General features: G+C 40.0%; 1 protein-coding gene across 9 annotated transcripts in view; it reads left to right on the forward strand.

Annotated features, from left to right (window-relative positions):
• The first annotated feature begins 12,570 nt into the window (after nt 1-12,570).
• Nucleotides 12,571-24,491, forward strand: part of AP1S2 (adaptor related protein complex 1 subunit sigma 2) — a 37,579-nt gene continuing 25,658 nt past the window's right edge. For 4 of the 9 annotated variants that reach the window (XR_006355559.1, XR_006355560.1, XM_043992365.1 and 1 more), the window contains exons 1-2: nt 12,572-12,713; nt 15,490-15,668. Coding sequence is in view for 7 of the 9 variants with exons in the window: in XM_043992365.1 (XP_043848300.1) it covers nt 12,711-12,713; nt 15,490-15,668 (182 nt within the window). In the remaining 2 variants the exon portion in view is untranslated. Of the gene's footprint in view, nt 12,725-12,995; nt 13,247-13,341; nt 13,443-15,489; nt 15,669-24,491 lie in introns of those variants that run through there. The other 5 variants (XM_043992360.1, XM_043992364.1, XM_043992363.1 and 2 more) reach the window with 5 other exon arrangements.

The following is a 24,491-nucleotide window of genomic DNA, read 5'->3' on the forward strand; positions in this document are numbered from 1 at the left end:
CAGTTTACTTTTCTGTAATAAACCCTCCCAGGGTTATGAGGATTGTATGACTGTCAAGTGCTTAGCACCGGGCAAGTGTTAAATGATTTTCTGTGTAAAATATAGAACAAACATGTTATGGGGAAAATTGGTGGGGGGTTGGTATAGGGGTTCTTAGGAATTCCTCTTTGAAGAACTGCACTCTCTTGCATACAAATCCAATTGGAGTAAAATAATGGTTTATTTAGGAGCCAGGAGAGAGATCCTTGGACTTCTTCTCATGGGGAGAGGGCATGGCACAGAGGTGTGGCTCTCTAGGATGCCTTTCTCCCTGAGTGGAAAATGAGCAGATACTTTTGTGGAGGACGGATAGTGGTGGTCAGGTGGGGTCATCATCTGACTGTGAAGGGCTCCCTTGTTGGAGGAGGCCCATCCCCCATAGGTGGTGGCTGGATGAGGTTGGGTGAGGGGCAGCTCCGGATCTCTGGGGTCATCTCTCTCCACCTAGTGCCACAGGGGTGGCAGCCACACCTGGTCTTGTTTCCCTGAGGGGTGGGGGAGGCTGGAGTGAAGGGTGATAGTCCTGGAGTTAACTCAGTCTGGGTCCGGTGCTGCTTATCTCTGAGTGTGTCCTTTGGTTTGGTTTCTCAAGGAGAGAGTTCTTTTGATTTGCCCCAGGGAACTTCTGGGGTATGCTAGGGCCATAACAAAAAAAAAAATAGAAATAGAGATTTAGTATTTTAAATGCATTTTATTTCATGAATGTTTGGTGAATATTCCTTTTAACATCAGGATAAATTTTAAGCTATTGCTCAAAAAAAAATTTTTCAGGATATAATGTGTAAAATGTTCAATTAACAATTGTATGATTTAGAAGGCCTGCTATCTTGTTTGTAAACTAATTTGTTTCAATGACAATTTGATATTGTTATAAGAGTAGACAAAGTGGAAGTTGTTATTGCAATATTGAATTAATTGGCTATTAAATTAATACTAGAGTATCTAAATAACTAGTAAGCTGTGAGAAAGATCTTGCTGTTTTGACCTGAATTTATTGGTATTAAGCAATAGTTAAATTAGTACCTGAATTTGATATGTATAAACTACTGAACACTGGTAACTTATGAATTGTCTTATATCACCTTAATAGGAAATAGGAGTGTACCTACCTATGACTATTATTTGGAATTAGAGTATGTGAAGGAACACATGTAAAGTAGTTAAGTCATCTCGAAGATTTAAAGGAATTCTGAGGGCAGTACCCTCTGTTGTTGAGTGGGACATTTTCTAGTTTGTTCCCAGTATGCAATTTGGGATGGTTTACACTCATTTCAACCATTGCTTGTTATTGAGCATATCAAGGCAGATTCATTTGTGTAGTGCTAACTCAGGGATGAAAAGCATAAATTTAACATGGGTACAAGCATAGTTAATGCTTATTACATATGATATATGGTCCTTGAGAAGTGAGTTCACTTTTAGTACTGATTATTGGAACTTGCTATGTAAGACATTATGGGACTATTAACTATTATTATTCTGAGTCTAACTCCAGTTATCACCATCAAGGACCCATGATGCCAGCAACCCTATGGGGTTTTTACATGTATGCACTACAGGTGGAATTCTCTTGGGAAAGGCTGGGAGACCAACTTTTTGTCAAAGGCTGAGGTAGGTGTCTCCTGACTCAGTTTCCCCAAATATTACATATGGAATGTAAACTCTCCCACCTGGCTGATGTTAGATATGGCATACTGCATTTGCTGTCTTCAAAACGTCTACTGGGAGTTGGGAAACACTTTTTCCCCCAGAGCTTTGTTCTTCTTTTATGGCAAATTCCTTTAATCATGTCATTGGATCAGCATGAACACAATATTGGCTCTTCATCCCTAGGTTAATACTGTAATATTTGGGTGAGATGCAGGTATAAGACTCAAGCTATTTGACCTAGAAAATTCTGGTCCCTTTTAGAATCAAAACAAATAGAGTGTATAAGCATCTGACTTTGTCATCTGTTGTTAGTTATGCATTTTAAAACTGAATCAGAAACATCTTAAAATTTGTTTTGCAGAAAAGATTTTTAATGCAACCAGTTTTTTTAGAGGAGGGTAACTTACAGAATGTTTTTTTACACCTGATGGATGGACAACTTATTTGACATGCACTGTTTTGTAATTAATTGCTTAAGTATCATCATAAGTCTTTTACTACAACTGAAATTAACTTGGTCCATTTGTGGTCATTTTCTTATGAAAGTATTCTGTAGGGGAAGCTAGGTGGCACGGTGGATAGGGCACTGGCCCTGGACTCAGGAGGACCTGAGTTCAAATCTAGCCTGACACTTAACACTTACTAGCTGTGTGACCCTGGGCAAATCACTTAACCCCAATTGCCTCACCAAAAAAGAAAGAAAGAAAGAAAGAAAGAATTCTGTAACCTAAGGTTTATGTGAGGATCAGATCTTAAACAACGGAGTAAGAATTTTTGAAGAAATAAGGTCAAATTGATATGTGTGTGTATGTGTGTGGTAGGTATGTATGTATGTATGTGTGTATGTATGTAATTTGGAAAGATTTAAGAGTTCTGCTTTCTCTGGTATTTTGAAAGATTTAAGTTATAGCCTGCAGGTATATCAAGATGGTGGTAACCCTTTGGCCTATTGTTAATAACGTTTGTTAAAGACAGAATTAGAATAAAGTTGTGTAAACAATATGGAGGCACTCATGTTATAAATCTTTAAGGTTCATGTAACTATGAGACCTTGAGTTCGTAAGATCAGAACCATAAGATTTGAGGTAGCTTTTACCGAATGGAATAGTTATTAGGGGAGACTGTACCAATTGTATTGCGATCTGTATCATATTGAGATTTTAATAGGGACATCTGAGGAGTCTCTACACGCAATTTGAAACCTGAGAAGTAAATCTACTGAAGAGGTGCCCTGGAGACAAGACATCTTCCAGACTGCCCCAAGAAAAGTAGTTCCAGAGACCAGACAGTTATATGGGACATCTGAGATCCAAGGTGAAATTGCTAAGTGAGTGGATGGACACAGGGAATGTGTTACTCAAATTACAAAGAGACTTGATATTAGCTAATGCTGTTAACCATGCTTGATGTTGTAGTCTTGGTAGTCATTGAGATTTGTTCCTTGTGTTATTCCACTGGGGCTGTACCCAAAATACAATGAAAACAGAATTTTCCAAGGAGCAAAAACCAGTCTTGAAAGGACATTGTACAGGGTATTTCTGAACAACTGGCTGTAACTAGAAAAATGGCCTTGAGGAAAACAGGATGGCCCTTGATAAGATGTTAGAAAACTCAGGGGTTGATACTACCTGGATGGGATGGATGGAATCCTGGCTTGGGAAATGGAAAGGTTTTGTGGCCTCTATCCTCACCACTCTTATCATAGTGGCAGGGGTTTTAACAATGACAGAATGTTGTATTATCCCCTTTCTTTCGGGGCTAATTCAGAGGCAGAGGATATTATTCAATAAATGAATGAGAGGAGCCTAATAGTCGAAAATAAAGAGGAGGATTGTGAGGAATTGGGTACATTGTCCTCTCAATGAGGGTTAATTCAGAGGCTGATAGAGACTCCCCTCACAATGGTAACTCCACCTGGGAAAGTAGAGGCAAAGGGTTGGGAATACTGAGTTCCAATTAGCTAGCTTTTGTGCATAGATCGTAACCCTTGAGTAACGGGAGCAGTGATGAAAAAGGGGAAGGGCCATTTGTGTTAGGGACTAGAGGACAAAATGGGGTCTGCGAGCCTCCATTTTTAGCACCCACCAGCTGCACACTGGGTTGCCCATTCTCGTGAGAATGACAATAAACAAGCCTTTGTCAGATCACTGCTGAGTTCCAGAGAATTATTGAGCAGGAGTCATTTTTCTCAGTCCCTTTTCCCAGGGCTTCCTGGCCCACCAGTTGGGAACCCTTGTTCTAGACCAGAAGTATCTGACTCCCCACCAGCAATTAGTCCACAAAACTCCTGATTGCCTTGGAGCCAGATTAAGATATAATTTGATAAATATTTAACACAAAATAAATAAAAACATACATAGATGTTAATTATCCCAATATCAATATGCTACCCAGAGGGATCCATTTCTATTTGCATTTGACACCACTGTTCTAATTATTCATGGGGAAAGAAAAAGAAATGCTAGAAATACTGCTATCTGGAGATTTGGGATTGTAATTACATGACACAATGATTATATTTATTATCTACAATGTACCACCTCAAAATTTAAAAGGACTTTAATTCAAGAGACAGATCAAGAAGATTACATTGGAAATTGCTTGGCCTGAGATAGAGATCCCCTTGTTAACTTAGTGTTTTGTTAAAAATAATAATAAAAATGAATTTTTAAAAATCCTTAGTATATGTTGCAGTCACTGAGAGCATCTCAATAAAGATAATGCAGATGGCAAAAAAAAAAAAGTGAAAATTCAGAGCATTAAAAATAACTATTTTAGATCTGGAGAGGTCATCAGGGCTAAAGTGTTTTTTGTATTGTGGCTCATATTAAGATGTGGATAGTGAAAAACATCTCTGGGGTCTTGTTGAAGAAAAAGGTGTTTTTGGTAGATTTAACCAGCCATTACTCCATTATATTGAAGCTTTTTCTTTATTTAAATAATGCCAGGAGTTGATTCCTAGAACATAAAATCAATGTAGATATTTTCATCTACTGGTAAATTTTCATTAATTAAAAAAAAAGACAACATTTGATTTATGCTCTCTCTGGAACCACACTTGTCTTTCCCCAAAAAAGCTCTGGTGCCAAATCATTAACTCCTTTATGCAAGAATCATATCATGGGACTCAGCATTCTCTCCACCATTAAGGAGCTATAACTTCCTCTGCATATATAACAACACAAATTGCCCCAGGGTTTAGAGGAAAATAGATTACAATAGGGAAATTCTTTCAAACATCCTTTATATTGCTATGGCATGTCCTCCAGATCTCTACTCACAAGCTATTCACCATCTTCTTCTGTAGATTTTCTAACTTTGTCCACACTTTTCAAAAAATATGGCGGCCAGAAATGAATTTAACACTTTTGACTAAGAGCCCTGATATTTTCGTTACATCTGTTGTCTAGCTACCTGTCCCTGATCCCATACTTATGAAATTGAGTTTTGAACAAAAAGAATAGAATCAAAATAAAAATTTAATACAGCTTTCTCACCATTGTCCTTTGTCTTCATCTACTATATACGGCAGCAACCTTTTCCCTTCTTAGGATTTTCTTCTTGCCTCTGATATAGGATTTAAAAATCCCCACCTTTTTCTTTGTCCTCAGTATTTTCTGCCAACCTCAGTTCCTTCTGGGTATCAATGTTCATAAGATTGTTTTCTTTTTTCTTTTCTTTTTAATTTTTGGTTATTTTTTGCATTACTACTATGCTACTCAGTTACTTGCCATTGCTTCCCAGCTCTTGTCATCTAAAAACCTGAGTGGGTATGTGAGGTCCCTTTGTAAGCACATTAGTCTCTTTAGGCAGCTCCCTTTATTGTACTGATCTAGCTTATCTGAGCCTTTAAAATTTTATATTTCAGACTTAATATTGGAACTTGTACTAACTCCCCCCCCCTCAGCAAAATATCAGGCCACTGAATTTCTATATTTCTCTTAACTCCCTAAAATTTGTTCTCTTCCAATTCTTAGTTCACATCAGGCAATGCCCACCTTTCCCCCTCCTCTATCAAGGAATTTATAGTTTTATAATCAAAGTTGTTGTCATTTCTACTTCATCACCCAAATTCTCCTTGTGAGTCAGAGGTCAACACAAAATAGTTTCATTTATCTCTTCCTCTTCCTCTGTCAGAAATTTTAGCAGTTTTGTTTACCTGAAGGAAACCCCATCACAATTTCATGCTTCTATTCCAGATTAATTATCTCTGTTATGGGGGAATTGGTGGGGCATTTGGGGTATGGGTTTCTTAGGAATTCTCTTTAAAGAATAACACCCTCGGAGCAGCTAGGTGGCACAGTGGATAGAGCACCGGCCCTGGAGTCAGGAGTACCTGAGTTCAAATCTAGCTTCAGACACTTAACACTTACTAGCTGTGTGACCTTGGGCAAGTCACTTAACCCCAATTGCCTCACTAAAAAAAAAAGAATAACACCCTCTTGTACACAAGTACAATTAGAATAAAATAATAGTTTAATTTAGGCACTAGGAAAAGGAAACCAAGACCTTGGACTTCTTCTCATGTGAAGAGGACATGGCACAGAGGCATGGTTCTCTGAGATACCTATCTCGCCAAGCAGGAGACAGGCAAATACTTTTATAGAGCATCCATGGTGGGCTGATGGGGTGACTATCTGACTGTGGAAAGTTCCCTTATTGGGAGAGGACCGTCCCCCCACTGGTGGTGGTTAGAATTCTCAGAGAGCGGCCAGCTCAGATCTTAGAGCCATCCTGGTCCCCCTCAGGCCACAACGGCAGTAGCCACACCCAATGGGCCTATCTCTTTAGGTGTGTCGGTCCTTTTGGTTTAGCTTCTGAAGGAGGTTCCTTGATTTCCCCCAGAAAACTTCTGAGGTACCTCGGGTCCAGACAATCTCCTTTGCCAAACTTCTCATTTAATTCCTCCTATTCAAATGAAATGTGGTGTGTCCCCATGAAAATATTGCTTACGTTTTTTGCCTTTGATCTCTACCCACATGTTCTTTACTCTGTACCTCACCCTCCCTGGGTCCTGTATTTCTTGAGCTTTTTGAGAGTAGCCATTATCATATTTCTGTCTTCACACCCCTAACACACTAACAGTCACTGGCAGATAGTAGTCTCTAGATAAATACTTGTTGATCTTCTAAAACTACAAGGCTACTCCAATGCTTCTTTTTTATTTATTATGCTCCTTCTAAGTAAGGTGAGTCCCATCTCAGTGACACCAAGATAAAATGTGCATGTTGTTGAGTCATTTCAGTTGTGTGACTTTGGGGTTTTCTTGACAAAGATACTTGAGTGGTTTGCCATTTCTTTCTCCAGCTCACTTTATAGATAAGGATCTGAGGCAAACCAGGGTTAAGTGACTTGCCCAGGGTCTTGCAGCAGTATGTGTCAGAAGTAAGGATTTGAACTCAGGGTCCTCCATACTCTAGGGCTACATTCTATCTAGTGTACCACCTAATTGCACTGTTCCTTACTTATACTTCATGCATCCATAGGTAGATATGTATCTATGGGTTTCATTCCTGGCTTTTGTCCTTTAATATAGCACCCCCTCCCCGCCATGAATTTACTGGTCCTATTGTGAGAAACAGAACTCCAATATCTTCTGAAACTCATATTGGTGATGTGTCAAAGGGCCAATTTATTGTCATTTTCACAAGAATGGGCCACCCTCCCCCCCCCAGTGGAGTGAACCAGGTTGCAGGCTCACAGGTCCATTTTTATTTTCTTCCTATCCCTAATGGTGATTGGCCCTCCCTCTGGCTAATCAATCAAATGCAGCATCTCCGCCCCTCCACATTGATTTTTTTTTTCTCCTGGGAACCTCCATGGGAAGTTCTTTATTTGAATTAACCCACATTTGTGGATATTAGCGTTTGAGTATCTCTGAATCTGAATCCACTTCTCAGACATTAAATCACCTGTAACTGTTTTCCCAGAGAGTTCTAATCAGCTGAGAGAAGTCAACATTTCCCCACACTATCTTCTGGATTTTATGTCATTACCTGCTAACATCTACAGAAATAAGCTGTTCAGATCTATGAGCACAACATTCTCCCTCTCATTCTACCTTGCCCAAGATCTCCTTATACTTTCTTTTGCTTCCCTATGGGCTTTGTCCTTTGGGTCTTTGTTATTATGAGATTACCCATTCAGTTGAATCCACCTAACATTTACTGATCATTCCTTGCTCTTCACTCAAACAGATTGATAACCAATATCTGGGTAATACTTTTGCTACAATACATGAAGAGGCCAATAACAGACATTAAATTGTTTTAAATAAAAACAAGTATATGTTATGGATGTTAATCTCAACACAATGAATACTTTGCAATGTGGTTTGTTATTTTGAGTATTTCAGTTGTTATTCTAAAAATTCAATAAATTATATTGCAGACCACTCAATATAAGAAACTTAAAATACTCAGCAACAGTACTCAAATGTCTACAGTGTCCAAAGTTACACCATATACTTGATATAAAAAAGGTGTGTAATTTAAGATTCTAAATGTGGATTCTAATCTGTTCCCCCAGTTTTGGGGGAAACTAACTAAAATCACTGATAAAACGAGTTTAGGTTTTTAAGGGTTTATTGGAAAATAGAAAGAGAAAGATTGAGAACAGAATTCCAACAGCCTGGCATTCCTATGTTTCCTCAAATTTCCTGTGAAGGTCCTCTGCCGCTGCCACCGACCAAGTCAGGAACCCAAAAAACCAGAGAGCTCTCCGCGCTGGCTCCTTTCCTTCCTTCTGTCTCCTCCCAGAAAATAGGAGGCTCCTCAAGTTGATTGGCTGGTAGCCTTGATAGACAGCACCCCTGAGCAAACGTCACGCCAAGGAAAAGCCACAATGCCTCTGAGGCATTTTCCTCATGGTGGCGCTTTCCACAGCAAGTCTCCAGTAGTGGCATCATTACAATCATTACCAAGGGAAAACAATACCCCCCCCCCCAAGGAGCTTAGACTATACTGAATGATTGAAATGCATCCAGATGTACTTTTCTCCCAAAAGGTCGTCCCTGATCCTCTAATGCTGTACTTGTTCTATGCGTATTTGTATATTATCTTCCCCACTCCATAACCATCAATGCTGGTCTAAGCTCTTTGAGGCTAATCCTGTTTTCTTCAGAGTGTGGATCCCCAGTTTCTAATTACCATTGCCTTGCTCACATAGTAGGGGGAAATACAATTTCTGTTGTTCAAGTGAATCTTTATTATTTATTCACTATTTATTCATAGTTTTCAAAAGACAGAACCATTTTTGCTTTTCAATAAAGGATTTCTTAAATGAAATCATCTAAAGCCCTTAAAAGCTACTGTTGTTACAAAATGTATTATCATATCAATAGTCTCTAAGAATCCAGGTGCCTGAGTTCTACAGATTGACTGGTATTTTTTATAAAACCCAACCCATCAGTAATACAGATCTTGGGTATTTATCTTTCATTACTGAAATTTATCAGACTATTAGAGAGATTTGATTGCAAAATATAACCATGTTAAGCCAACTCTTTTTCAGTAATTGAGGAATGACCCTACCACCGCCTATTAGGCACAATGGCAAGAAAATAATCTAAAGATCGTGTTCATTTCTTTAAGTGCTTACCGAATAACTATCATTACACCTTTCCTTTTTAAAAAATATCAGTGTCACTATTTTGTTCATGAGTAGCAGGATCACTTAAATTTGTATTCTGCTTTATAGTTCACTAAATTCTTTCTTCTAAAAGTATCTCCTCTGTGTTAAACAGAGCAAATATTATGATCCCCATTTCACAGATGAGAAATTGAGGCTCAGACAATTGCCAAGGTTGCATAGTTCATGGGCTACATAATAATGTCTCTTTAGAATTTTGTTGTGTGGTTTCTTTTCAAGTTTCCAGCTCTTCATGACTTCCATTTTGTGGTTTCCTTGACAAAGACAGTTTGCCATATTCCTTCTCCAGCCCATTTTTATAAATGAGGAACTGAGGCAGAGTTGTCACTTGCCTACTATCACACAGCTGGGCAAATGTCAGTGCCAGATTTTAACCTAGGAAAAGCCCAGTGCACTGTGTCACTTCGCTATCCAAGGTTTCAAAATTGCATGATCTCAATATATTTCTCTATCTCAGTGATAAAAACTTAGGAGAGGCTATGAGAGTTATAACTTATAATGATTTTATTCATTAACTGCTATCTAATTGGAACCAATTCTTTGACAAGAAGAATGTTACCCTAGGACACTTGAATACATAGTTGGAAAACAGGCTGGATACTCAATGTAGTCTGACTAAACATTGATTTCCATTGGACAGTTTTATTTATTTTTTTAATGAATTTTTAATCTCTTTCTTTTACGTAACTCGTTTCCCAATACATCCTGCTCCCACCCAAAGTCATCTCTTTAACAAAGAATAAAAATAGAATGTGGAAAAAAAGTTTAGCAAAACTAACCAAACACATTGAATACATTGAAGAGCATTTCAAATATTCTTAGGGCTGTTAGCCATTCTAAAATGTTTATTTTCAATTTTTCCCATTTCCCTTGCTGTGTAAACTCTCTCCTCCTCTTTACTAAATTTTGCATCAATTCATATTTAAATAGGGTATGCCTCTAAGGAAATCTTTTTTAAGGTGAACATTAATGACTATTTAGTCCCTTAGGGAAACTAGAATATTTAATTTTTTAAAATTTAGCAACTAAACTTTAAGAGAAACTTAAAATAGCAAATTTTGAGGCATCTACCACATTCTGTATACACACTTAAAATTTATGCCTTCCAGTATTCTTTAGTTATAGTTCATTACAGTGAAGTTTAATAACTTCTAAATGATATATAGAACAATTCTGAGAGATGCTCTAACATTAGGTTCCCAATAGGTTCCTGACCTGTTGTAATCAATTTATTGTGACTTTTTCCCCAAGAGCATATGAATCATCATGTTAAAACTAAACAGAATCCCTACACCATGAAGTTCTCATTGAGAATTAGCATTAATTAAAATGTTGCATAGGCTTCTTTAAATATAAAATGGAAAGAATCCCACTAAAAATTCTTTTACAAATAATTTTATTCCCCTGCTATTAACTCAAACTAGTTGGGTGTTTCCTAAATAGCTAAAGTTGATGATGTGAAAATATACCTTAATGCCTTGACAAATAAAGACAATGTTTAGAGGGAAGAAACATGCATAGTATAAAAGCCCACAATTTGGAAATCTTTGGATCTAAAAGCAAGCAGTTAATTACTAACAAACTAGTGCTTACAGCCTTCACAGTGACTGCACAATTAGCACTTAATATTGTGACTAGGGAATGAACTATCTACAATCTATTGAAAAGACCATCTGCTTCTATAAATTGTGATTCTTTATTCTTGCCAGGAGAGAGACCATATTTTTCACATGGCACTACCCTTTTAATTGCTAGGTTGTTTGCCGTTGTGTTTTGCTATTAGGATTTAATAAGCCATTGTTTCAGTGGAATAAAAAAATGTAGCTAAGGTTATGTAATGGTTATTTTAGGCTATTTTCACTTACAAATCCCATTTTCTTTCACATCGAAAACTGTCATTTCATATAACTACAAATACATCTATGCGAAAAGCGTTTATTCTTAAGGCAACACGCCAATATGTCAGAAGCGTAACTAATGGTTCTTCTACTTGAAGGTGTGTAACTCAGAAACATTATGTGATATCTTTTGCTGAGAGAAAGACGAATCTCTCTTCACTACTGGGGATAAAAGGCAAACGCAGATGGGCATACCGGTCCACCGGTTAACACAATGTCCTAGGAGAGGTCAGAGTAGTTACAAAGAATGAGCAATCAAGGGACGTTTCCCATCACCAAATCGGCCTCAACCAAAAGAAATGTGGGAAGGAAGCTTCTTCAACTACGTGCAGATTTGAGACTACTGGACCAGATTGGGAATTCAGCTGATCCCCTCATTAAAGGAAAGAGAAAACTGAGGCCCAAAGAGGCTGAGATTTACCCAGGGGTACGCCCACGGTGTAACCCTGCCTCAGCACCTAGCTGGTTACTTTTCCCGCATTCTAACTAACTGCAACACGAACACCCAAGAGTGGATGATCTCCCCTCATCGCCAATCCAGACCAATAGTTGTTTATATTAATAAGAACCACAAAGCAAAACCTGGCATAAAAGCCATTATCAAGCCTAACTGTAATTTGAGGATGTCCTCCTTGCTTCCCATTTAATGAGTAAAAACGAACACCAAACGAAAAACTAAGGTGTTAATAATTCCTAACCCTCTTGCTTCACGCTCCCCGTTTTCCATTGCAGCTTTCCCATTCTCGGGGGCCCCCCCCCCCCCTCCCCACCCCCACGCTTCTTCCCATTTCGATCCCCCCTCCCCGCCTCCTGAACTTCCAATCCCCCTGCGCACTTTCAGATCAGCGCCAGCAGCAGCGCTCCTGAGCCCCACCCTACCCGCCCTCCTAACGGGACCAGTAACGTGGCTGGGATGAGCCCGGGTCAGCAGCTCTTAGGAGTCACGCTTGAACCTGAGCAAGTTCTAAGCGCTTGATCCGCTGCAGAATGCAATGATTATCTTCTCAAACTTCCTCCCCTCCCTCTTTTTTGTATCCTTCCCCCCACGATCCTAATTTAAAGAAACCTATATTCAACGAGCAACGGTCAGTTTTGATGCTGGGGGTGCCTCTCTAAAGAACGTTCAGTGAAACGATGTCTTCCCTCCTCCACCTCCCGGCCTGGGCCTGGCTAGTTTGCTTGTTATCGTCCCCCCCCCCCCCCATCGCCCAGCTCCCCACTCTTTATCCCCCCCCCCTCTACCCCGCCCCTCTACCGGGAGCGGGAAACAAACAACACAGCGCGCGCCGCTCCCTAGAGAAGCCCGGGACTGGAGGAAGGAGAGCACGAGCCCGCCTCCGCGTGGTCGCGGACTGCGCTACTGCGCAGGCTCAGTAGCGGCAGGGTTCTGAACCTGAGCAGCAGGCTGCCTCGTCTCTTCCCAGTCAGAGTGCCCGTACAAGTAACTGTACAGCACTCAGCCTACTCTGCGTTATGGTACTACTGAGGTGGGGGGAAGGAAGAGGAGGAGAAGGGCGGGAAGAGGGAAGAGGAGGGGAAAAAGGAGGGAGGGCCAGGAGGAGAAGTAGAGGGAAGGGAAAGTGCACGCACATGCGCCACCCGCTCGTTAGAAGCGAGAGGGGCGGGGGGGAGGGTTGTTGGGGAGGCTTCGTCCAGGAAGCCGTTTCCGGGTCACGTGCGCCCGTTTCCGGCGCGGAACGGTGGAGTGGCGCAGCCCGCCCGTTTTGTGGCGGGGGGCGGGGGGAGTTGGGGGGAGATCCGGGAGCCGGTTTCCCCGTTCAGCTCACCCCGCCTCCTTCCTCCAGCCCCCGCCCCGATCCCCGGGCTCCTCCCTCGGCCAGCCCCCGGGGCGGGGCCTCCCCGGCCCCGCTCCGCTCTCCCTCTACCCGTCTCCCCACGCCCCGCCTGCTTGGCTCCCAGACGCTTGGAGGGGGTTTTTCACTTGGCGGCTGCTGCGGGCTCCGGGAGCTGCGGGCGGCGGCGGCGCTTCCCTCCCGTCGGCAGCCACAGTAAGTGTGTTTGTGGGGGGGGACTCCTCGCGGGAGGGGCAGTCACGTGGAGGGGGAGGTGTTTCCCCCCCCCCGCGCCCTCCTCTTTCCCACCCCCCCATTGTAATATTCGCTCCACTCGCGCGCGCGCTCGTAGGTCTCGAGCAGAGACTTCCCCGGAGTGTCTTCTCTCCTCCCCGTGGACCGCGCCCCTAAGGTGACCCGCGGGGGGTGATGCACGCACCCCCCCAAAAAATTCCTCCCTCCCAGCTTTTATCCCGAAGAAGAGATGGGGAGCAGAGACATGACTTCACTCTGTTCCCTATTTTGGGGGGAGGGTGGTTATTTTGGGGTTGTCTTGGGCACTCCTCGCTGGGGAGCAAGCGGAGTCGCTTTCCCGAACTCGGGGGTCCTCTCCCGGCGCCCCCATCCTCGCGTGCGGGGACTCCCCTCTCTGTCCGCTCGCCCTCTCCCGGCGGGCAAGCGGGTGACGGATGGTCTCCGGCCGAAATGGACTTTTGCTGCCCAGGGATGGAGAGTCTGGGGAACCTGGGGAAGAGGGAGGGGGAGGTCTGCCCTGCCCTGGGCAGGGATCCGCGCCTAGGGGACCGAGCGCGGCCGCCGGGGCTATTGTCCTTTCCATTCCCCTTTTCCCATCCCTTTCTGGCTATCCGGCAGCAACCTTTTAGACTAAAGGAAGAATAGGGAAACAGCTGGGACTCCAGGAGCATTTTTGCCTTGGTTAGTCTTCCAGGCAAGACTGCGCCCCCCCCCCCCCCATCTCCATCTCCTCCTCCTTTTGCTCTATCACTATCAGAGGGGCTTTTTAAAGCAGGTAGAGTTGTAAGTTTTTCTGGGCAGGTATAGCCCCAGTTTGGGAGGTAATTTGTTTTATAGGAGGATAAGTGATTTATTTAATGTGTTAAGTAGGAGTTCTGGCGAAGGACTCTCCTCCCTCCAGCTGATAGCCTACACTTTCCGTCTCAATTCTGCAAGATCTAGGAAAATGGAATCCATTCCTTCCAAGTTCTGCAGCCGCTTTGAGATTTGAAAGGACTAGTTGGTTCTTTCGCTTCCTTTTATGAAAATTGCAGTATTCGTTTGTGAGGAGTTTGGGGAGCTATGGAAATGTGTACAGTATTTATATTATTAGCCCAGTGTTGACCCTTAGTGACCCTTTAGATCGCAGTACGCGTTTGTGAGGAGCTTTGAGATCCTTGGAAAAGTGAGTGTTATTAGCCCAGTACCTGATTCGTAGTAAGCGTTTAATAAATGCTTATTGACTGTTTGATTATGTGCTTGTTTTGTTAAATGAGATAGAATTGGTTTCGGTCTTTGATGGGTTGAATAAGGTTAGCCCAGTCAAAATTGTAAAATATCTTTGGTGGTTTATAATATTTAAAATTTCTTTTTTACCAAATCGAGAAAGGGCCTATTCCACACACCAAAAAAAAAGTTGTATTTTTAAAATTCAGCATATTATGAACGTTAGAAAAAAAAAATCCAGAATTACAGTTGAACCTGAAATGTTAACATTACCAAAAAAGGCTGATGTGATACATTAAAAAATTATATATGAAATGTATTATTTCATGTATTCAATATTACCTTATTTGTAGTTTAAAATGTCAAGTTAAAATGAGCTTTCCTGAAATATTACGTTTTTAAATAGTCAAAATTTTATTTGCAAACCATAACTATAAGCCCACATATCAAATAATTGAGAAGATTGCCTTTTCTATATGACTTTAATAATATAGCCATGCACCATGTTTTGAATTTTTATAAAATGGGTATGAGAGCAGAAATTGATTTGAAAGCATGGTTGGTCTTTCATGTTTTACTTTGTTAAGAGATACCAACTGAAATGTTCATTTGTCTTGAAAAGTGCCTTCCAGTTGGGACAAATAAGGTATGAGAAGATAGAACCAGAATGTTTTATGTTACTAAATGTTACTAAAACACATGTTATTCTTGACCTCTTTAAAGCATATCAAAGGTGACAGTTTCCTGCTCTAACCATGTATTTTCTTTTTTCAACTACATTTCTGAGTTTGTCAGAGAACTCTGTGTGTGAGACTGAGCTCTGTGAATGATATATTTTTTAATTTAGTGTGTATATTATGGTAATCATCTATCCATTTACTTTCTCTCTGCTCTATTATAATGGCGCTTGTTCAAAACTACATTGAAAAATGTAGCTTTAATCTCAGTGTGTAGAATCAAAGACCTGAAAATAAGATTTGTTTTGTTTATTTTAACAGATGCAGTTTATGTTGCTTTTTAGTCGTCAGGGAAAGCTCCGACTTCAGAAATGGTATGTCCCATTATCGGACAAAGAAAAGAAAAAAATCACAAGAGAACTTGTTCAAACAGTTTTAGCCCGTAAACCCAAAATGTGCAGCTTTTTGGAGTGGCGAGATCTGAAGATTGTCTACAAAAGGTATAATTTTCATTTATCAGAAAGTCTCAGCGGGAGACCAAGTTTTAGTTCCTAGTGGTAGTCAGATATGAACAAAAATCAACTAATTTTAAGGGTTGACTTATTTGGACAATTATACACTGAAGAAGATCACTTTTGTAATGAGAAATGTCTACAGTAGATTTAAAGTGATGAAACCCTAGATGAAGTAAATGATAATCTCCCTCCTTTGATTACACAGAATTGAAATGACAGAATTGATGAAATATTTGTAATAGATGATTCTTTCAAAGTTTAAAAATAGCTTTAATGGTGTATATATTCTTGTTTATCAATTTATCAATTTTTTCACATGTAATAACTTAGAAAAATAATCATAACTCACATTTAAATAGCATTTTTCAAGTTGCAAAGCACTTTTCCTCAACAGCCCTCTAAGGTAGGTAGTACAACTATTATCTACATTTTATTGAGGTTTTTGAAAAGATATAACTGGGGCAGCTAGGGTGGCGCAGTGGATAAAGCACTGGCCCTGGATTCAGGAGGACCTGAGTTCAAATGCAGCCTCAGACACTTGACACTTACTAGCTGTGTGACCCTGGGCAAGTCACTTAACCCCCACTGACCCGCAACAAAAAAAAAAAGAAAGATATAACTTGCTCATGATCACATAGCATTAAATGTTAGGAATGAGATTTTGAACCCAGGTCTCCAGACACTTATATACTAGGCACTTTTAATAATGTCATCTGGTTAGTAAAATTTGAAGAATAATTTTCACTGAAAGTAACTTATTTGAGGCTATAAGAAACCCAGAATCACCAGGTTCTCCTAAACAGATAACTAAAATACTGAGCATCAAATATGAACTCCTGTTTGTGTTTAAAGCCTTTTTAGAATCTGACTCTAACCTACCTTTCCAGGCTTATTTATATTCTCCTCTTCATGTACCTTCAGGTATGTCCAGCCAAACTGGCCTTCTTGCTTTGCTTTCACAACAACATTCCAAAGCCCTACTTCTGTGCCTGTCTTTCTTCTCCCTCCCTCCTGTTCCTTCATGACCCCCCCCCAAAAAAAAAAAACACAAACATAGCTTGACTTCACACTTTTCTCACTTATACGTATTGAAATCATGCCTTTTCTGATATCTGCCTGGTTGCTCATGTCTCCCTCCCTGTCCTCTGAGGGAGAAAAGAATCTTTTATGTATTTTGTCAATACATACATCACTCACATTGTCTCCCCAATAGAATGTAAGCTCATTGAGGGCAGGAAGTTTTTGGATTATTGTTAAGTGCTTTGGCATAAAAGCAAGCTGATGAGTAGAGACTGATTTTTGACACATCTTATATCCAAACTTTTTCAGTCATATTGATGTTTAAAAGTCTTGTTTATTTGATACAACTAAAACTCACTTGCTCATTAACAAAGTTAATTCACATTTTGCAATATCATGTGGTGAGATATGAAGTAGTTTCATCATAGGAAGATGTTGAAGTTTGATCTCTATGAAATAACAGCTGAAAGTTACTCTTTATAACAAGATGAGAAATAGATTGTAACAGTTATCTTTACTCCTGTAGAAAGTAGAGTAGTCTTATTTAATTATATTGCAATGAAAGTAATATTTCTCAAACTTTGGAATAAAGTATTTTTTAATCTGTAGACTTTGATTTGGGACATTGACTTTTCTTCACTCTGTTTATTTTCCTGTCATTATTTCCATATATAGCACAAATAACTTACTGAGCAAAAGAAAAGAGGAATATTTCAATATTAGGAAAACATTCTGTAATATGGAAAAAAGCCTGCCGACAAAGTTATGAAATCAGAAAGGTGAAAAAAGGTCAATTTTCTCCATTCCTTCTCTGTTTTTTAAGCATTTAGGATTTTATAAAGAGGGTTTACAAAACTTGTGGTGGATAAATTTAGAGGAATGGAAAACCTTGTATTTTGTAAAAATTAGAATAGATAACAATATTATTTTAATATTTCTTAAGAAAGAATAGAATTTGGAAATGGAAGGGACCCTGGAAATCATTTAGTCCCTCCCAACCCAGTTTACAGATGAGGAAACTGAAGCCTCTATAAGCTGTTTCTTTTTTGTCTTTGTATCCCCAGGCCTAGCTTATTATAGTGCCTTAATAAAGGTTTGTAGAATTACATTATAGAATTTTGCCTAAGGCCACCCAACTAGCAAGTGTGAAATTATAAAGAACTAACATCAGTTTAATGTGCCTTCCAGATAGTTTGGTCTGAATTGAATTCAGTCCTTCATATTCACCAAGTAGCCAGTATATTGTTTCTGTGAGAAGTTTATGAAATTGGATGGACTAATAGTTGAATCAGGGATAATATCTATTCCATAAATCTAAAAGACAAAATATTAGTAGGTTGAAGAACTAGTGATAGATTGAGGGACAGAAGAACTAAACTCAGTTCCAGATCTATTACTGTTTGAGCAAACTTCTTTATCTGTATATTTTTGTTTGACTCACTGGCCAAAAAAATCTCATTCATGCAGTAGAAGCAGCTCTTCCCATTCACCTCATATCCATCTTTCTTTTCTCTGTCACCACCCTAGTTTAGACATTCTGTACCATTTACTTGCACCAGTGTAATATTCCTGTGTCTTCCTATCCTGACCCCCGTCTCTATCCAGTCATTGTTTACTCTAAAAATAAGATTTTTTTACATCAAAAGAATTCACTCCTGGAAAGTTAGGAACTGCCAGATATGCAGAGATCAGAGTTATTCTTGTCATCAAGTAATCACTCTTGGCTATTCTCTAATTCTTGTTTCTTTTGCTCTATATCAGTATCCTTCATCCTGAAATTTCCTCATGTTCAGTTGTTTTTAAGGAAATTTAGTTTGTATTGCGGCATTATGGAAATACCACTTGATTGAAGTCAGGTCAAATTTAAATTCAAGTTATGTCTCTCCAGATTATTTTATCTTGAGAATTGGCTAAGGAATATTGTTGTTTTGATTTTCTTCAATAACAAAGATTAATGAAATACCAGTGGGTATTGAGAACAGTTTAGCTGCGCTCACCAACAGTCAGCTGATATTTAGCTGACTGTGGAGAAGTCATGTGTTTTGAATATAAGAATAGGCACTTTCAAATGTACTTAGTGCCAGTAATTAGAGTAAGCCTTAATCCACAGTGCTAAAAATATTCAACAATACCTTTTTTCCTTACTTAACTATTACTGATTTTATTTCAGGTGTAGATTAATAAATATATGCACTTAATGAATGTAATGAACTCATTTTGATTTTTTAAAAGGAAACAATGAGTAATAATTGTTCTTTTTAAGTTTATCTAAAATATCTTTTCCCTGAATCTTTGTGTCCATTTTTGCATTTTTCTTTCATTACATTTTTTTCACATAATTTTGAATGTTTTGTCATTATATACCCAATATTTATCAGAGGGCCTGTTTCATAGTATTTGCTTTTAGTAAATGCTTGTTGATCAGTGTTTTAATTTTTACTATGTTAGGCAAATATTTTTCTCTTCTCCCTTCCTGCCTTGTGATATTCTGAAATTTGGTAGATGCTTATGACCCTAATACCTACATTTTCAGAAGTACAATATTAGAATTTCATTGGTTCTATAACTTCTAGTAATTTGGCTTAGGGAACTTGAAACTTGGCTCAAGCACACATATCTAGTAGAGGATAAACTGGCATCTAGATCTTTTGGGGTATTTAGTCACAGGTCTTTTTACTTTTTTCCTAAAATGTTATATCAAAATCCAGTAATCTTTATTCAAATTTACAAAAACCTCCCTCACATTATAAACTATTTTCCTCACAACAGTCCCTTAAAGTAGATTTCCTTTCATACGGTTGAGGAAATAAGGTTAGAGAGTTGTGATTTTTTTTTTCCATGGTCACATGACATGGCAAGTTTTGAGAGTCAGGACTAAAATTCAAGCCTTCCTGTTGCAAAGCAAGTGTATATTTCAATACACTACTGTGTTCCTTGACAAAAGAATTATATAATTTTGACTAAGAAAATTAGTCTGCTAGTGTTACTTAGATTGGAATAAAAACCAAGCTTATTGCCTCACCCCCCAATCTGATCATCCTGGCAAATATTTCTACCAGTTGCACCATTGTAAATCTATTCTTTCCTGCTTGAAATCTTATGATTCATTTTATTTCTTCACCTTCACTTCCCACATTCAATCAGCTATCAAATCTTTTCCACTCTACCTTTGCAATATATATCTTGTTAATGGAAGTAGCACGAAAGAAGATACCTATTTGCTTTCCTGCTGCACCTTAAGGACCATAGGACCTTTTCATCTGATTTTATATGTTTTCCCCGTATTAGAATGTGAGCTCCTTGAGAGCAGGGTCCATTTTGCTTTAATGTTTGTATCCCTGGTGCTTAGCACAGTGCTTTACACATAGTAAGTAATAAATGCTTTTTCATTCAAACATTACTGCCAGTATTTTAGTTTGGACCCTCATTTTTCTGCCAACCTCAAACAATAACCTCCTAACTAATCTTTCCTTCTCTGTTCTGGCAGCATTCTGAGAAATGGATGGCTGGGGGCTTGGGGAGGGGGGAAGAGTCTATATGCATAAATCTAGTCATGTCATTCTTTCCCAAACCATTTCAGTGGCTCCCTGTTTATCTAATAAAATACAAACTCCTTATCCTCATATTCATAGCCTGCTGCTACCTTTCTTTCTAGTCTTCTGAATATGGCCCACCTGTCCAGCCAAAAATAGATTACTTGATTTCCCCCATAATACATCTCTCACAGCACCTCTGCTTCTCTGTTCATGACGTTTCTTATGCCTGAAGTACCCTTTCCTCCAGCTCTACCTGTTGAATACTATCATCCTTTCAACCTAGCTCAAATGCCATCTTCATGAGACCTTCCCTGATTCATCACCACCCTTAATTAATAGTCTTTCTCCACCCGAGACCTCACCTAAGATCTTGTTTGTTCATCTTTAACACTTACCAGGTGTTATTTTACAGTATAGGCATTTGTATGTTTATTACTATTTCCCACACTGTAAGCTTACTAGGGGTAGGAATGGTGTAGGCTAGGCCTGACTGAGGGTTAGAATGAAATGTTACATTTAATCTAGCACTTAATAAAAATAAGTTTCTTTAACTGTAGCGTGGAAAGGGTATTCAGTAAGTATACAGCATAAAATGACTTGGGCATATATCTCTGCCTCAGTGTTGGCCATATTGGGGCACTGGCTTGAAGGAGTAGTTCCTGATGCCTCCTCATGCCGGTTTTTTTACTTAAGCCACGAGGAACCTAACTCAACATCAAGGGGCCTTGGTTATTTAAGTCTCACAGAAGGTTTCTATACCTGTTAAGGAAAGGATAACCTAGAACCTTAGAATATTGCTCTTACCACACCCTCTTCCTTGTTAGCGAGGGCTTAAAGGTCTTCTAGGTGGCCTTCTGCCATTTATATCTTTAGGGCTGTTGCTGGATATTCCTAACCTTGAAGATGAAGGAAACAGCACTGGAGAAAGAAAACAGAAATGTGGGAGAGCAGAGAATACCATAAGCCATGTAATGGCTTCCGAAGGAGTGAGAGAATATCACAGATTGAAGACCAAAAATCCCAAGTTTTCAACTCTTCCCTTCAGAAGGATGGTTTCATGTCTTAATGATCTGATCCCTGTGGTGGATGATATCAAATCTTTTCAGTTCACAGCCTGTTTCCTGATGTAAATGAAACAGCAAGTTACCCACAGGGTGGATGATACTTGTGGTACAGTTATTGATCCTCATCTTGGGTCAGTAGTAAGGTAACCTTACCTGTAAACAGGTTGCTACCTTCTTGCATGCTGCCTATGCTAACTCCAGAATCTATTCTGAGAATCTCCATTTACCACCACATTCTTAGTGTTTCTAGGCCCACCAACCAGGACCTCATCCTCTCTAGATCTCCCTTGAGTGGGCTAGATTACTAAAGATTTTCTTCTTTGAAGGCTCTGCTGAGGAGCTGACCCTCCTTCCATGTAAGAGAAGTAGAGGGGTAGCTAGGTGGTGCAGTGGATAGAGCACCAGCCCTGGAGTCAGGAGGACCTGAGTTCAAATCCGGCCTCAGACACTTAACACTTACTAGCTGTGTGACCCTGGGCAAGTCACTTAACCCCAATTGCCTCACTAAAAAAAAAAAGAGAGAGAGAGAAGTAGACACTTTTCACCTACCCCAGTCAGCCACTATTTGGTTCTCTCAGTCTTCCCTGGGAGAGAGATTTTCCAGTGGCTACTGGGTACTATACTGTCAATAAGGGTTACATTAAGTCATGGCTACACAGTAAGTATGGGTTATGATAGGTCTGTCTTTGCCAGTTCTCACTCTGCCACTAAGCATGTACCACTGACTGTGCCAATGCCTGTTGCCTCTAGGCCCTGGTATGATAATGCTGTTTCCCTGTGCTCAGCATCTTGGTGCCCTTTATATTGGGTCCTGCGTGCTGCCCCTGTTAGGACCTGAGTTAACTTCCAGTACATGTGCCCTAGCTGCCATACACATGTGGTTACCCTTCCTACCAGGGAAGGGGAGGACATGCAGGACCTTTGTTGGGACCTATGCCACAGGGACCTTAAATCCCAAGGAAAAAGTTAAAATTCACAGGAGCTAAAGTAAAAGCTACCTATCTGTTTGATTGATATACCTCCTCCTTAGCAGTTCAGGTTTATTTGGCACATTTGACCCTATCACTAATTCTTGAACTCTCTAGGGTCCTCAGGTGGCTCAGGCATTATCCTTTCAAGTGTTTCTCCCAGTGCTTTGCATTAAAAAGTCCCTTCAAAATCCCCTGGCATAATTCCAAATAGTTTCTCAGATGCCACATAAAGAAATCCCAAATAGCACCTTCAGCATAATTCTTTAGTCCAAAATTTTCATCTAGGGAGGCCCAGGTCTCCTACAGTTGGTGGCCTTAGAGATTGCTCTCACCATGAAATTTTAAAATTAAGCAAGTTCAACAGCTGACACTTTACAACATTTCTCTTCAGGGCATGGGTTTTAAAGCAGTCAGAGGACATTCACATCTGTTTCTGGTTGACTTGGTGATCCCCTCTGGGCAAAGTGGATGCTTCACAGTATGTCGCCAGCACCTCCTCCTGGACTGCCAGAGCTGTGAAATCCACACATTGCAGGGCTTCCCCTCACCATTTCCTAATCCAGCCCTGCATGTTATTGCCAAAATCCAGGTTGGCTCTGACTCAGGCTGGCCTGGTGGTTCAGATTTGGAACTGGGACCTGAAACACTTGTTAGACCTTCTAGCAGGTAACCAAAAAAAAAGTTTACTTAGCCATGACAAGGAAAGGATATTCAGCAAGGATACATCCCAATTTCCTCTCTGTTGGCTGTACTGATGCCCTGTGTGTATGTATATCTGTGTGCATGCATATATATATACACATATATGTCTATATATGTATAGCTATCTGCATGTGTGTATGTATATTCATTTGGGAGCAGTTATTGCTGTATCTTAACAGAAGGAATCATTAAAAAAAATCATTAGTTTTTTGTTCATATTTAGAGCTAGAAGGGACCTTAAAAGGCCATTTAATGCAACCCCCTTATTTCACAGAAGGAAACTGAAGAAGAAATGTTGAGTGATGTAACTAGACTTACCCACACAACTACTAAGTTTTTAAGTTAGGATTTAAACTCAGGTCTTCCTGAATCCAAATTCAGTTCCTTATCCACTACACACCTAGTTGCCTCTGGTCCACTCAGGAGAATGTTTTACCTAGATCAGAAATTTGCTTGAAGCAGTCCCTGATTTTTTTTTTTTAGTGAGGCATTTGGAGTTAAGTGATTTGCCCAGGGTCACACAGCTAGTAAGTGTCAAGTGTCTGAGGTCAGATTTGAACTCAGGTCCTCCTGAATGAATCCAGGGCTGGTGCTCTATTCACCTAGCTGCTCTTGCAGTCACTGATTCTTAACTCTTCCCTACTTGCCCCCCCCCCAAAAAAGTTAAATATTTTATTCTATTCCCAAGATTTCTGATATACATACACATATATTAACTTCCTATGCACTTAGCACATTTTAATTTTTGTGTTTTTATCTCTCCTACTTCGTGGTAAGTTTCTTGAGGACAAGGGGCTATGGCTTAAACACTCTCCCCAGAGCCTAGAACATAGACACTTAAGAGTCATAAATGTTTGATTAGATTAAATCACTGAAACAGTAAAACTGAATTTACAGAGTATAGGATTTTAGAGTTAAAAAGGGGATTATTAGGGGGCAGCTAGGTGGATAGCTCAGTGGATAAAGTACCAGCTGTAATGATTGGAATGACGCCACCTACTGGAGACTTGCTGTGGAGAGCTCCACCATGAGGAAAATGCCTCAGAGGCATTGTGGCTTTTCCTTGGCGTAAATGACGCTTGCTCATGGGTGCTGTCTATCAAGTCTACCAGCCAATCAACTGGAGGAGCCTCCTATGGTCTGGGAGGAGACAGGAAGGAGGAAAGGGAGCCTGCGCAGAGAGCGCGGGCCCTTTTGGCTTCCGGACTTGATGGTGGTGGCGGCAGAGGACTTCACAGGAGATTTGAGGAAAGATAGGAATGCCAGACTGTTAGAATTCTGTTCTCAATCTTTTTCTTTCTATTTTCCAATAAACCCTTAAAAACCTAAACTCGTTTTATCAGTGATTTTTAGTCAGTTTCCCCCAAACTGGGGGAACACATTAGAATCCACATTTAGAATCTTAAATTACACACAGCCCTGGATTCAGGAGGACCTGAGTTCAAATCTGGTCTCAGACACTTGACACTTACTAGCTGTGTGACCCTGGGCAAATCACTTAACCCTCATTGCCCT

This window comes from Dromiciops gliroides, chromosome 3, assembly GCF_019393635.1.
Source record: "Dromiciops gliroides isolate mDroGli1 chromosome 3, mDroGli1.pri, whole genome shotgun sequence".
In the NCBI taxonomy this organism is placed as follows: Eukaryota; Metazoa; Chordata; class Mammalia; order Microbiotheria; family Microbiotheriidae; genus Dromiciops; species Dromiciops gliroides.